This window comes from Talpa europaea, assembly GCF_964194135.1.
Source record: "Talpa europaea genome assembly, chromosome: 6".
NCBI lineage: Eukaryota > Metazoa > Chordata > Mammalia > Eulipotyphla > Talpidae > Talpa > Talpa europaea.
In genome coordinates, this window is record NC_140072.1 from 90,029,397 (window position 1) to 90,041,919 (window position 12,523).

At 40.5% G+C, this 12,523-nt stretch overlaps 1 protein-coding gene across 1 annotated transcript in view; it reads right to left on the bottom strand.

The window, feature by feature from the left end:
* B3GLCT (beta 3-glucosyltransferase) overlaps positions 1-12,523 on the bottom strand; it is a gene marked incomplete at its 3' end in the record, with an annotated part of 100,920 nt that overhangs the window by 62,091 nt on the left and 26,306 nt on the right. The window contains exon 4 of the mRNA XM_084234473.1: positions 10,180-10,289. Within this exon, the coding sequence (XP_084090599.1) occupies positions 10,180-10,289 (110 nt within the window). The remainder of the gene's footprint in view (positions 1-10,179; positions 10,290-12,523) is intronic.

Genomic DNA, 12,523 nt, shown 5'->3' on the forward strand with positions numbered 1-12,523 from the left:
ATCTAAAGAGATGGCTATTCTACTGCTAACACATGCTTTACTTATCCCCCAAACTGAGTCTCTGCAAATTCTAGATCCTATCTGGCATTCTAAGTTAATTTTTGATAATACATTTCCTCATACTCATTTGACAAAATCTTTCTTTGTCCTTTCAGGCTTCACATGCACAATTGGCATTATTTTGACTCGTGCTTTTTACCTATTGCTCTACTTCTTAAACAGCTTCAAATGTGCATCAACCCCACTCTCAGGGTCTCATGTTTGTCCAGAGATGATATTTTATGTTCAAAAAGTGACTATAGGGCCTCCCTGGTGGTGCAGGGGTTAAAGACAGCACTATCAAGCTATTGCCAGCCACTGTAGCACAAGTTCAATCCCTGAGCCGGACAGGGAGCAACACATCTGGTGCAGCAGATCTCTCCTGCCTCGCCCGCTGTGCCCCTCAGCAGTGTATTGCAGTACATCTGCCTGTTCTGTTCCCCACTCTCTCTGGTGAATCTTCTCACCACCTGCACCTCTGGCTTATACCCCAGTTCTTCTATGCATAAATAAATAAATCGCTTTTTTTAAAAAAAATGACTATAGGGTCTCCCTGGTGGCGCAAGGGATTGAGCACCGCACTATGAAGCAATCCGCAGCCTCTGCAGCGCGGGTTCAATCCCTGGCCGGCCAGAGAGAGACCCACATGGTGCAGGGACCTCTCCTATCTCGCCCGCTGCTCCCCTCAGCAGTGTGTTTCAGTCGGTCTGCCTGTTCTGTTCCCCACTCTGTCTCTGGTGAGTTCTCTCACCCCCGCATCTCTGTCCTATACCCCAGCTCTTGTATGCATAAATAAATCTTTAAAAAAAAAGAGAGAGAGAAAGAAAATATAAAAAGTGACTATAACTATATATGTTCAGTTAATATTTGTTGAAAAAATATTTTAATACTTATTCTGGACTTCTAATTTCTGCTTAATGATATAGGCATTTATATTATAAAATAATTACCATTTACCTCATAATTCAGAGAACTAAAATATCTTTTCTGATTTTTTTCTAGCCCTTTACTCCATAGCAATCTTTTTTTTTTTTAGATAATAAATTTTATTGTTATATTCCCCATACAATTGCAGCCCCCCCATTCTGACCCCAATCCCTCCCCTCCCACCCCCGCCCCCCTAAAAGTGTCTCTGGTTCATAGTTTTTTGTTGATTTTGATTTTCACTTTCTTATAGTTATTCATTTTCCTGGTCCCTTATTTAAGTTTTCTAGATTCCTGCTTACTCCATAGCAATCTTGAATGGTAGTTTGTTGGCTAACTGATTAGAAGAAACACATAACTATAAAATTCAAATCCATTATAAACTGCATTATAAACTTCAAAACTGGAAATGGGAATGACAACTTACAATGACCTAAATTACCTTTAAACAAGAAAAACAGTTTCTCCACGCTAATAACTCCCAGTATAGTACTAAATTTCACACAGAAAGTTAGTTCAGGCTCCTGTTTTTATATTCACATTATAAGAATGAAAAATGTTTGTGTTTTTAATAAGACCAAATTTTAGCACCTTAAGGCAAAACAGGCATAGGTAATGACTTAGAGAAGCAAAGAGAACAGCTAGAAGCAGATGCATAATCATGGAAACCATTAAATTTTTGCACCTTAATTTTTGGCAGATTTTGTAGTCAAGTGCAACCTGACAGGAGTAATGAATAAATAAACAGCAGTTCTAGACATCTGGTAGTGTGGGAGGAAAAGATATTTTGAGCTATCAGATAAATATTCCAATGATAAAACTTAGTGCTGATTCCTCCCCCACCCAGCAACTTCATGAATGTTTCTGGTCCATAAATTTATGGAGAAAACTCAAATTTCAACCTGAAGACTTCACAGTTTAGGTCCTAGGTGACATAAGGGCTTCAGACATCCTGTTTCCTTGTAGGTACTGAGGACGCATGCCAATCCAAGGGCCGGAGTCCTCCCCTGGAGCCAACTCAGCCACAGAGTTGGGGATGCCCTGCCAATTCCTGCCTTCACCTCCCTTACTCAGCTTCCAAGGCTGATGACTGAACTGTCCAGTCTTTATCAGATGTCAATTTCTTAAAACAAACTGCAGTTAATTTTACTTAGGGAACCATATCTACCTTTGTATAGAAAAGTACTTTCAGGTAAGTCCCACAGGAATAAAAAACACCGGGAAGGGGTAACCCCCTCATTTCCAGGATTTTTGGGGGAGAGGGGAAAGAAGTCAACTGAGAGGAAGGAAACACAAAAGGGACTTGCTGCAGACTTAGGGTGAGCCTGTGGGCACTGCAGGGAGAATGCTGGAATGGTGGGACTGGCTCCAGTCACACAGGCAAAGGACAAGAGGGTTGGACACAAAGCTAGTTGGTTTCCTCCTCTTTGCCTTTTCCTGATTTTACAGCATAATCTCTGCTTTTGGGCTACAGTAGAAAGTCTGTCATCTCAGCATTTTCCTTTAACTAGGGTTGCGCTGCTTTTCCATATTCCTGCCATGGCAAGTTCATACTGGCTACCAGGAGTCATGGTGATGACAGTGCCTATGGTCTGACTTGCCTCCCCTATATCCTTTGTTCAGTCTGACGTTGCATCCTACCCCCATACCTACCTTTATGAGACTGACACGCTACCTATTGCACTAAAGAGGCACCTCCATATTTACCTTTAAAAGTGCCATTGCAACCCTATGTTTTGTGCATCCCTGTGCTGAATTCTCTGAAGCTAATCATTTTTCTCTATTTTCCTGTAGTTATAGATCAGGCCACCTTATCAATACCCCCAGCTTTGTCTGTAAACCCTATGTTAGCTATGAACAACCTCTAGATCACTGAAACACTACTCATGCAATAAATTTGGCTTTTAATCACATGCAACATGGAAAACTCTAAAGAGAAAAAAATAAACCATTGTCAAGGATGGTTGCAAATTGGAAAAATCTTTCAGGCTATTTCAACTACCAAAAGACATGCTCACCCAAATACTATATTATCTAAGCCATAATAGCAATCTTTGGATTTCATAAGCAAATTAAATCCAAGTGTTAAAGTTTTCTCATAATTACTTCAGCACTCACTTCCATCCTTGGAAAGAAGTTCAGAATAAGAAAAACTGGCTATCTTATCATTAAAGGGAGGTTTCTTTATTGCTTTAGTTTATATTCCATATATTATCACAGAAAGTAAGGGCTGGGGAGAAGGGTTTGCTTAATGACATTGCTTAATTACCTGTCTTTAAATGTAAAACCAATATTGCCACCTAGTGGCAATCTAAGTCACCTACTAAACAGGTTGTCCAGTTATAAATGAAAAGGACAACAAAATTTAATTATAACATACTGAAACTGAAAAGCAGCACAGAATAATGTGCTGGAAAAGTTAAATAGTTTAGGAAAATGTAACTTTTCTAAGTTTTAAAAGTTAAGAAAAATGTATCAATGAAAATGCAACCTCATATTGTATTTGTTTGGTGTTATTATACTAGGTGTCATGGGGTTACAAAGAAGAGGACGTAGTAGCCTTGTCTCCCCTGAATATTCTGAGGGTAGGACAGAGTCCTAAGGAACATAGGGTACTGTCGAGGAGCCTATGTAGAATGCCAAAGAACACTCCAGAAACTAGGACCTTTGAATACAAACATTGAGCAGGGTAGACCAAAGTTACCAGCAAAAATGTAGGAGGGAGTTAGACAAAATTAAAATAACTACATTCAGCCTTAAAAAGGAAAGAAATCCTTCACATACTTTGACATGGATGAACCTCCAGGCTAGTACACTCACTAAGTAAAATAAGGCAATCACAAAAAGAGATACTATATGACTCCACTTTTATGAAGTGCCTAGAGTAGTCAAATGCAAAAACATAAAGTAGAATGGTGGTTGCCAGGGATGGGGAGTTATTTAATGGTTAGAGCGTTTCAGCTAGGAAGATGAGAATGTTCTAGAAAATGGTTACACAGCATGAACGTACTTTATGGTACTGAATTGTACATTTAAAAATGGGTAAAATGGGCCTCCCCAGTGGCGCAATGGTTGAGCACTGGGTTGCGAAGCTGCCCGCAGCCTCTGCAGCGCTGGTTCGATCCCCAGCTGCTGGGTGAGGGTCCCACATGGCGTGCAGACCTCTCCTGCTGCCCGCTGCTCCCCTCAGCAGTGCACTTTGTTGGTCTGCCTGTTCTGCTCTCCGCTCTGGCTCTGGTAAATTCTCTCACCCTCCCGCACTTCTGACTGTGCCCCAGTGCTTGTATAAATAAATAAATCTTAAAAAATAATTTATAAAAAATAAAAAATAAATAAAAATGGATAAGATGGCAAATGCTGCTATGTCTTATCACAATTAAAAATAAAAAGAGTACCAAGAGTGGTGGCAGCAGCAACAAAGCAGCCCTTGGGGAGATGCCTGCTGGGTGAGTGCAGGGATGTGAGTCCACACAGATGCCCTATCAAATGAACAGCTTGAGATATGAGTAATGAGTCCTCTCTGGGGAACAGGACAGTAGTGACTGCTGTTTGAAAAGCTCTTCCTCAGGTTCCCTGACATTACATGACACACTGTCTCTCTGTGTCTCTGCACATCTCCGTGGAGAGTTGTTCTTGCTCTGCCCAGCACCAAACAATGGTTTCCCCATGGTCCCCGGACCCCTGGAAGCAGTACCATCAAGCTTTCACCTACTAGACCTACGTATGCTGCTCACTCCCAAATCCACCACTATTGGGCCAAACCTTTCTCCTGAGTTTAAGACAAATATCAAGCCTGGCCAGTGACACCTCACCTGAGATTTGACCTATGGAAACCCTAAAGTCATGTGCACCTCCTAACTATCCTGTCTCAGATGTTGTGGCCCACTCCACCACACCTCAGTCCTGGCTCAGTCCTGGCTTCCTGACTTCTCTCAGCCCACGCCCAACCTCCTCAACCCCACTCTGGCCAGGTCTGTACCACTCTGCTAAGCTAGTCCAACAGCCTAAGGATTAGGTTCCCTGTCCCAGTTGTGGCTCTCTTAAAGCCGTCCGCTCACAGCCACCAAAGTGATGATTTTAAAACACAAATCCAACCCGGTCAATACTCTAGGAGTCTCTCCATAGCAGTCATTTTCAGCCAGGGATACTAGTAATAACAGAGGCTGGGAGTCGCTCCTACATGTCCCGGCCAGGGATGAGATGCTAAATGTGTTTTATATAAAAGGAATGCCTCTGAAAATACCAGCAGTGCCCCCTGAAAAGTCTGGGTTCTCAAAATGACATACAGCTCCTCTGTGGTCCAGTCCCTATACAACTTCGCAGGCTGGCCTCCCTGATAGTCCACCTCAGGACCACATGCAGTGCCCACACACACCTGGCTCTCACCTGGCTGCCTTTACCTGGCTGTCTACCAAGATAACCCTCACTACTTCCAACCCCCCTTAATATCAGCTCTATCCTCTTATGTTCTAAGTGTACAACAGAGTATGTTGATTGTAGGACACAATGTCATAATGCAAATCTCTAGTTTACTCATCTTACTTAACCGAAGCTTTATGCCTATTGCCAACTCATTTCCTCTCCCCCAGTCCCTGGTAACTACCACTACAGTCTTTGACTTTATAAATTTGACAACTTTAGATACCCAAGTAAGTGGAATCACACAGTACTTGTCTTTCTATATCTGCACTACCACCTTGCTTTCAAAGCGCCCATTAATGACTCTGTCTCTTATTCTGGACCGTGGGTTGAATATAAATTCAGAGACAAAGATAACAAGAACTAAGCCTTGATGATCCTTGTATGCCCAGTACACTCTGCCCACAGTAGCTTTGCAAATATTGAATGAAAAAAATGAATGAATATATTTTTATAGATCAGCTGAGTCCTATGTTAACAAATTCCTGACTTTGGCAGAGATGTCAATTTGTCTCCCAGTCTCCTCTCCTACCTTCTTCCTTTTAGAGATTTAGAACACCTTGAATATTGGCTGAACTCAGGTTCACTAAACATTATATTACCTTTCCAGTCTAGTTATGCCCATGTGATTATGTTCTGGACAATGGTATCAAGGGGGAAATTATTCATTCAACTTCAAGGTCACATCTTTAAAAGGAAGCTACTCTATACATACACTGGGAAAGTTGTGATAGTGGTGAGACAGCTTTACCCACGCAAATAAGGACAAGTCACTGTAGTCTATGGCCCAGTAATGAGACAGAAGAAATCTGGAGCAGAGCAGTTAGTTACCTTGTCTGTTTTAAAGAAGTTAGTAAATTTTCTGGTTCTTTTCCATACTGCCTCTCAAAGATTCACTTAGTCATGAGATCATATTTTCCTAGCACCAACTCACAACTATTTTATATTCTCCCTAAACTCTTTGCTTTCAAAACAAAGAGTCAGGGGCCTCCCCGGTGGCGCAGCGGTTGAGTGCTGGGTTGCGAAGCTGCCCGCGGCCTCTGCGGCGCCGGTTCGATCCCTGGCTGCTCCCCGGCCACCTGAGGAGGGTCCCACATGGCGCGCAGACCTCTCCTGCCGCCCACTGCTCCCCTCAGCAGTGTACTTCGGTCCTTCTGCCTGCTCTGCTCCCTGCTCTGGCTCTGGTGAATTCTCTCACCCTCCCGCGCTTCTGACTGTACCCAGTGCATGTATAAACAAAACAAACAAACAAATAAATAAATAAAACATGCCTCTAAAAAAAAAAAAAGAGTCAGACAAAAACAAACTTTTAAACCAATCTTTGACCATGATAGAGGACGAGAGGTGCCTTGGTGGTGGGAGGGCTATAGTGACTACCCCTGAGGAGGGACCTCTTATACTGTCCAGGATGTAAGACAATGGTACTTCAACAATTTAAAATATATATATAAATAATAAATAAGACATGATTAAAAAGTCATTGGCTTAACACAGACTTTATATATAAAAATTATCTCTGAAATGTACTATATTTTAAAACATAATTACTCATCAAAATGAAAAAAAAAACCTCTGGTTTAATATCTATAAATAACTATTATCTTTAATATGAGATATTACTAATTTTAGACTTGATAGGAAATTTTAAAATAGGTAAAATAATTTACTTTAAAAGTATATTTTAGGGCCTCCCCGGTGACGCAGCGGTTGAGCACTGGGTTGCGAAGCTGCCCGCGGCCTCTGCGGCGCCGGTTCAATCCCCGGCTGCTCCCCGGCCACCAGAGGAGGGTCCCACATGGCGCGCAGACCTCTCCTGCCGCCCGCTGCTCCCTTCAGCAGTGTACTTCGGTCCTTCTGCCTGCTCTGCTCCCCGCTCTGGCTCTGGTGAATTCTCTCACCCTCCCGCGCTTCTGACTGTACCCAGTGCATGTATAAACAAAACAAACAAATAAATAAATAAATAAAAACATGCCTCTCTATATAAAAAAAAAACAAAAAAACAAAAACAAACAAAAAAAAGTATATTTTAGTATGTTCAACTTCTTCTGGATTCTATTCAACTGCCAAATGTTGAATATCCACCCATAGAGGGTGCTATGATTGAAACAAAAGCAGCCAAGTGTCTGCCTTCAAAGAACTTGCAATTTAATATGGTGTGCATGTGGTGGTGGGAGGGGTGGCGGGCAAAGGTGAAAAGGTGACTGTATCATCACAGAAGTAAAAACAAATGCCTAGTACAATAGAAAACAAGAGTGGGAGGGATGGGGTAATGAAATTAAGGGATTCCGTGGAGTACACATCCACTGAGAACTCAGTGGCAAAACAGAGCATTGAGCTCCATTCTGAGGCATCAAAAGCCTGTAAGGTATAGTCTCTGTAAGATACACTCACTGTATCTTTAAGAGATAAAGCAAATACTAAAGCTAGAAAGTGAAAAGCATATATCAGAAGTTTGTGCAAGACATGGAAGTGGAACCAGAGGAAGTAATTTGCCACTGCAGGTCAGGAAATTGCCCAAACGGCTTTCATGCAGAGCTTGACAAGAAGATGAGCATCGACATGTTCCAAACCGCAGAGGCAGGGTGATGCCAGGAACTATAAGAATCTTGAAATTACTGGCAAACAAAGTACAAGGTGGTGAGTAGTAGGAAATGAACTGGGGTCGAGAGACAAGAACCTTTGTTAACAAGTTTTGTTGCAACTGTCTTGGCAAATGTAATGAATGCTGGAGGGTCCCACGGCTCTGCTGGACCCACGTCCCCTCAACTTCCTGCCATCTGCCTCGAGGAGAAGCTCCAACCACCACACATCCTCCTCCCTAAATACAAATACAATTTCAGTTTAGGTGGGAACCTGCATCCATCTCCATCTAGAACCTAAAACCAGCTGTAAGCCTCTGCAGGCACTGCACCTATAGTCTTTGCAGAGCCCCAGGGTCTCCCAAAGGAGCAGGTGCTCCCAATCTCTAACAGCACTCTCCCAGGTCTCATTTTTCCTAAAGGGAAGAAGAGAAGGGGGTTTATAATTAATATTTTTTAATAATTTATAGTTTCATATCTAAATGTCCACAAGACTTACCCCCCCCACTCGAAACCAAGTATTGGGAGTATTTCCTGTGCGCCCCCCACTCCATAGTTCCCTGAAAGCCACTCTTCTTAAGAGAGTAAAGGTAGGTTGAGGATCAGTGATGAGCACCCATCTGCACAAAAAATGGCAAAAAAAAAAAAAAGTGGACAAATAAGTCAGGAAGTACGTGGTGTACTCAATTAGCCTTAGTTGGCAGCAGATATAATTATGCACATAAATGGCAAGGACTTATCAGTATGGATTAAATGGAGAAGACACATAAATCAGAAACACATGAATGGGCTTCTACACAATGGAAAGTATATCTGAAAGCAAGGACATATGCAGGTGCATATGGATACCTGTGCTCTAATCACAACTGTCCTGTCATGATCATGGATTATACAACTTGGGGTAACTGCCAAGGCCTGACTGAGCTAGAGTCCATGAATGTTTGCTTCGACCCAGCGGATGCATTATTTGTGCTGCCAGATCCCCCTCCACCCTCCAGCAGCCGGTGTTGTGATGCATGTGCACCACTACCCAAGCAAATGGAAGAAGCCAGTCCAGACTACTCCATGTCTGCCCCTCTGGTGAACTCAGGAAAGGTTTAGCAGAAGAAAATTTCTAAAAGTTGGATTTCCAGACAAAGGAGAATTTTAGATTATCAAGCTGCTTCTATTTCCAATTACCAAAAACACAATCTGTCTATTCCATGAGATTCTTTTCTCTTCCTTAAGAAGCTATGATGCTCAGTGTAGGGGAACCGAAGACCTGTCATAATAGGAGGCTGGAAGGCTGGATGACTTTTATATGCAAAGCACTTAAAGATTAAGCACAATAAACCTTACTCTCAGCAGTGTCTTTGCCATGGATACCACCATGGTTAATTTTTTCACTGATGTTTTCAACTCCTTATTTCCCAGTACCCACCACCAATAACAGCAAGAAAAAGCAATCCATCAAACACACACATCTCTTGTCAAAGAACTCTTGCTGAGAGGACCAAGAGATGGCACAGATCCACAGACAGGCACTTCTGTTGTGAAAGCCATAGCAATGTAGTGTAATGGGTTCCGATGAATTTTTTGGCTCAGCTAAAGACAAAGGCATCTATGTGAAAGCACAAGAAAGTGGATCTTCCTTGGCCCGAGGCTCCAGCATAATTCAGAGCAGTTTTAGATTCCATTCATGCCTATTTTCAACATTATCAAAATGTACCTGTTTATGTTGGTCGATCTTTCTCTTCATAATCCTTCTTGGATATTATATTATAAATCAAAAGTTCAATTAGAGATATCCAATTAAAACAGCAGATTAAGAAACTCATAGAGAGAGCACCCCACTAAGGTTAATGAAAATGTTATTTCAACATGAAAACTGCCTTAGAACTTGTTACCAATATTTTAAACATTAATTGTCTCTGCTATTTTAAGCTCTGCTTTTAAAGTTATTTCTTCCACTTCTTTTTATCATACTTGATGACAAAACCACAAGTCGGCCACAATTATATAATTCCCTTAAGTTAAAATATATATATAATAATTTAAAATATGATGCTTTGAGCTTTAAAGATTAACTACCACATTTTAAATAATAATCAATACTAAATAGCAAAATGAGTCAGAAGAGCTGTAAATAAAACTGATTCTCTATAGACCAAGTACTTTGGAAAATACAAATGTATCAAGAAATAAATCTTAGCAGATACATCAAGCCACCTCTACATACCTGTGTAAGGTCTGCAGCCTGCTTTAAGATGCTTTTTTTTAATTGTTCTGCTCTCTTTGCATGGAAAGAATTACTTTGACTCTGGATGATAAATACAATTCCTTTTAAATCTAGAACCAAAAAAAAAGTAAAAAAGCTTTCAGGGATTTGTTTTTTACCAACAACTGAAATAAAAACATTTTTTAAAGAACAGCTACAAGGCAAGCCTTTAGGCAATAAGCTCTTAAGGGAAAAAATCAATTTATATGTAAGTCTAGTGACGAAATCTCTCTTTTTAAACTGATCTCCAAATCTTTCTTCCTAGAAGATAAGTAAATAAGCTCACTGTACTAGACCAAATCTGTGTTCACAAACTGTGACTTCGCTCTGGCATCTGTCAAAAAGAGCAACTGTAAACATGTAAAAGTATGGAAATGTCTAGAACACTAACCTCCTAGTAAGCTGAAGACACAAAGTTTGCAAGTAGCCTTCTAACAATTCAGACATAATCCCACATTGTCCTGCTACGAGGTATGGATGAATTGTGTCCCTCAAATTTCACATTTTCAAATCCTAATCCCCAGTACCTCTGCATGTGACCTTATTTGGAATCAGGTCTTTACAGACATCATCAAATTAAAGTGAGCTTGTTAGCATGGGCACTAGTCAAAAGACCCGTGTCCTTCTGAAATGAAGAAACATGAACTCAGAGGCATACTCAGGGAAGATGATGTGAAGACACAGGGAGAGCGCAGTCCATAAGACAAGCAAAAATTTCTCAAAGGAAATCAGCCCTGCCGATGCCATGATCTTAGACTTGCAACCTCCAGATCCATGAGACAAATTCCTGTTGTTTAAGTCACTCAATTTGAGGTACTTTGTTTCAGCAGCCCTATCAAACTAATATACAACCTCAAAAATGTTCTGTGTGGCCCTTGAAGGAGACACTCACCAGGACTGCATATGTCCCACCAGTTTACATGAACTTGTAAATAAATGAATGACTCAATATTACCTACTTTAGCCCACAAAGCACCGAGCCAGCATTAGGTATTATTTGCAGGAAAACAGCCACAATTTCATAATAGCAGGGTGATAGCAAGAAGTGTCAAAAAAAAAAAAAAGGTCTCTTCAGCACTGGCTATATTTGTCAGTCCCTGAGAGATGCTTCAAGGCAGTCAGGCAGAGAGGAAACCCTACCTACTTATGTCATTTCTACCTGACCAAGGAAGATGAAAGGGTCTTGCCAGCAGATAGCTGCTTAGGCCCCCACACCAGAGAAGCGCAGACCTCCCCAGATTCTGAACTTATAATAAATAAATAGACAGAGCCATTGTGGCAGCACTCAGCCACCAGACAGGGTGTTGTTAGGAGGCAGATGTCACACAAATTGCAGCTTCCAGCCAGGCTTATAACAGATGAATGTGGGGACCTTTGCGCACCTGTGCCTTTCCCTTTAACACCATGACTCAGGAACAATAAAACTGGCTTCAATTTTATTGTTACAATAGTACATGTCTCATGTTCAGGTCCATAGTTCCATTCTTTTATCCATTCACTCAAATATTCATGCAACAAACAGTTCAAGAGTGAGTCATCTAGATACTAAAAATAACCCAAAATGCTCTTTGGTTAAAACTCAATAAAAAATTTAAAAGGAAATGCTGAACAACCTACTAAATATGACCTAATTCCTTTTCTGTAGGAGTTTACACAAATAAGAACATTCTACATACACATCTCTATTTTGAATCAGTTCCTTCACTATATAAATCAGGCATACAGATAAGGCTTAAACAGACCATCATATATTTCAACTGAAATGTAATCTTTTATTTGCTACATTTAAAATATTAAAATAAACTGACATAGAAAGAGTCATGAAGATTTGTTTTGGTTTACAATGGAGTAAACAAACTTGAGAAAATAATTTTTGCAAAGCTCAATAAAGTTGAAGATGCACATTCCCAACAACCCAGAAATTCCATTTCTATTAATCATCCTAGAGAGAATCTCATGTGTGGACAAGACTACACAACAAGAGTGCTCACAGCAGAATGGTGTAATAGGAACAAATTAGAAGCAAGCAAATATTTATCCAATTTTAAGATACATAAATGGGAATATTATGGAGTAACAAAAAATTAACTGGCAATACACATATCAATCCAGATAGATATTGTAGATGAATACTATAAACAGAATGCTGGGAGGAAGAAAGCTGTGAAGGAATAACTATGTAAATCAATGTTTTTTAAGAACAGGAACAAAAAATACATAAAAATGGATAAACACTACATATCTACATAAAAATACATGTATGTGTAAATGGAAGAATTTTAGTAATAAATGAAGGGATAATGAA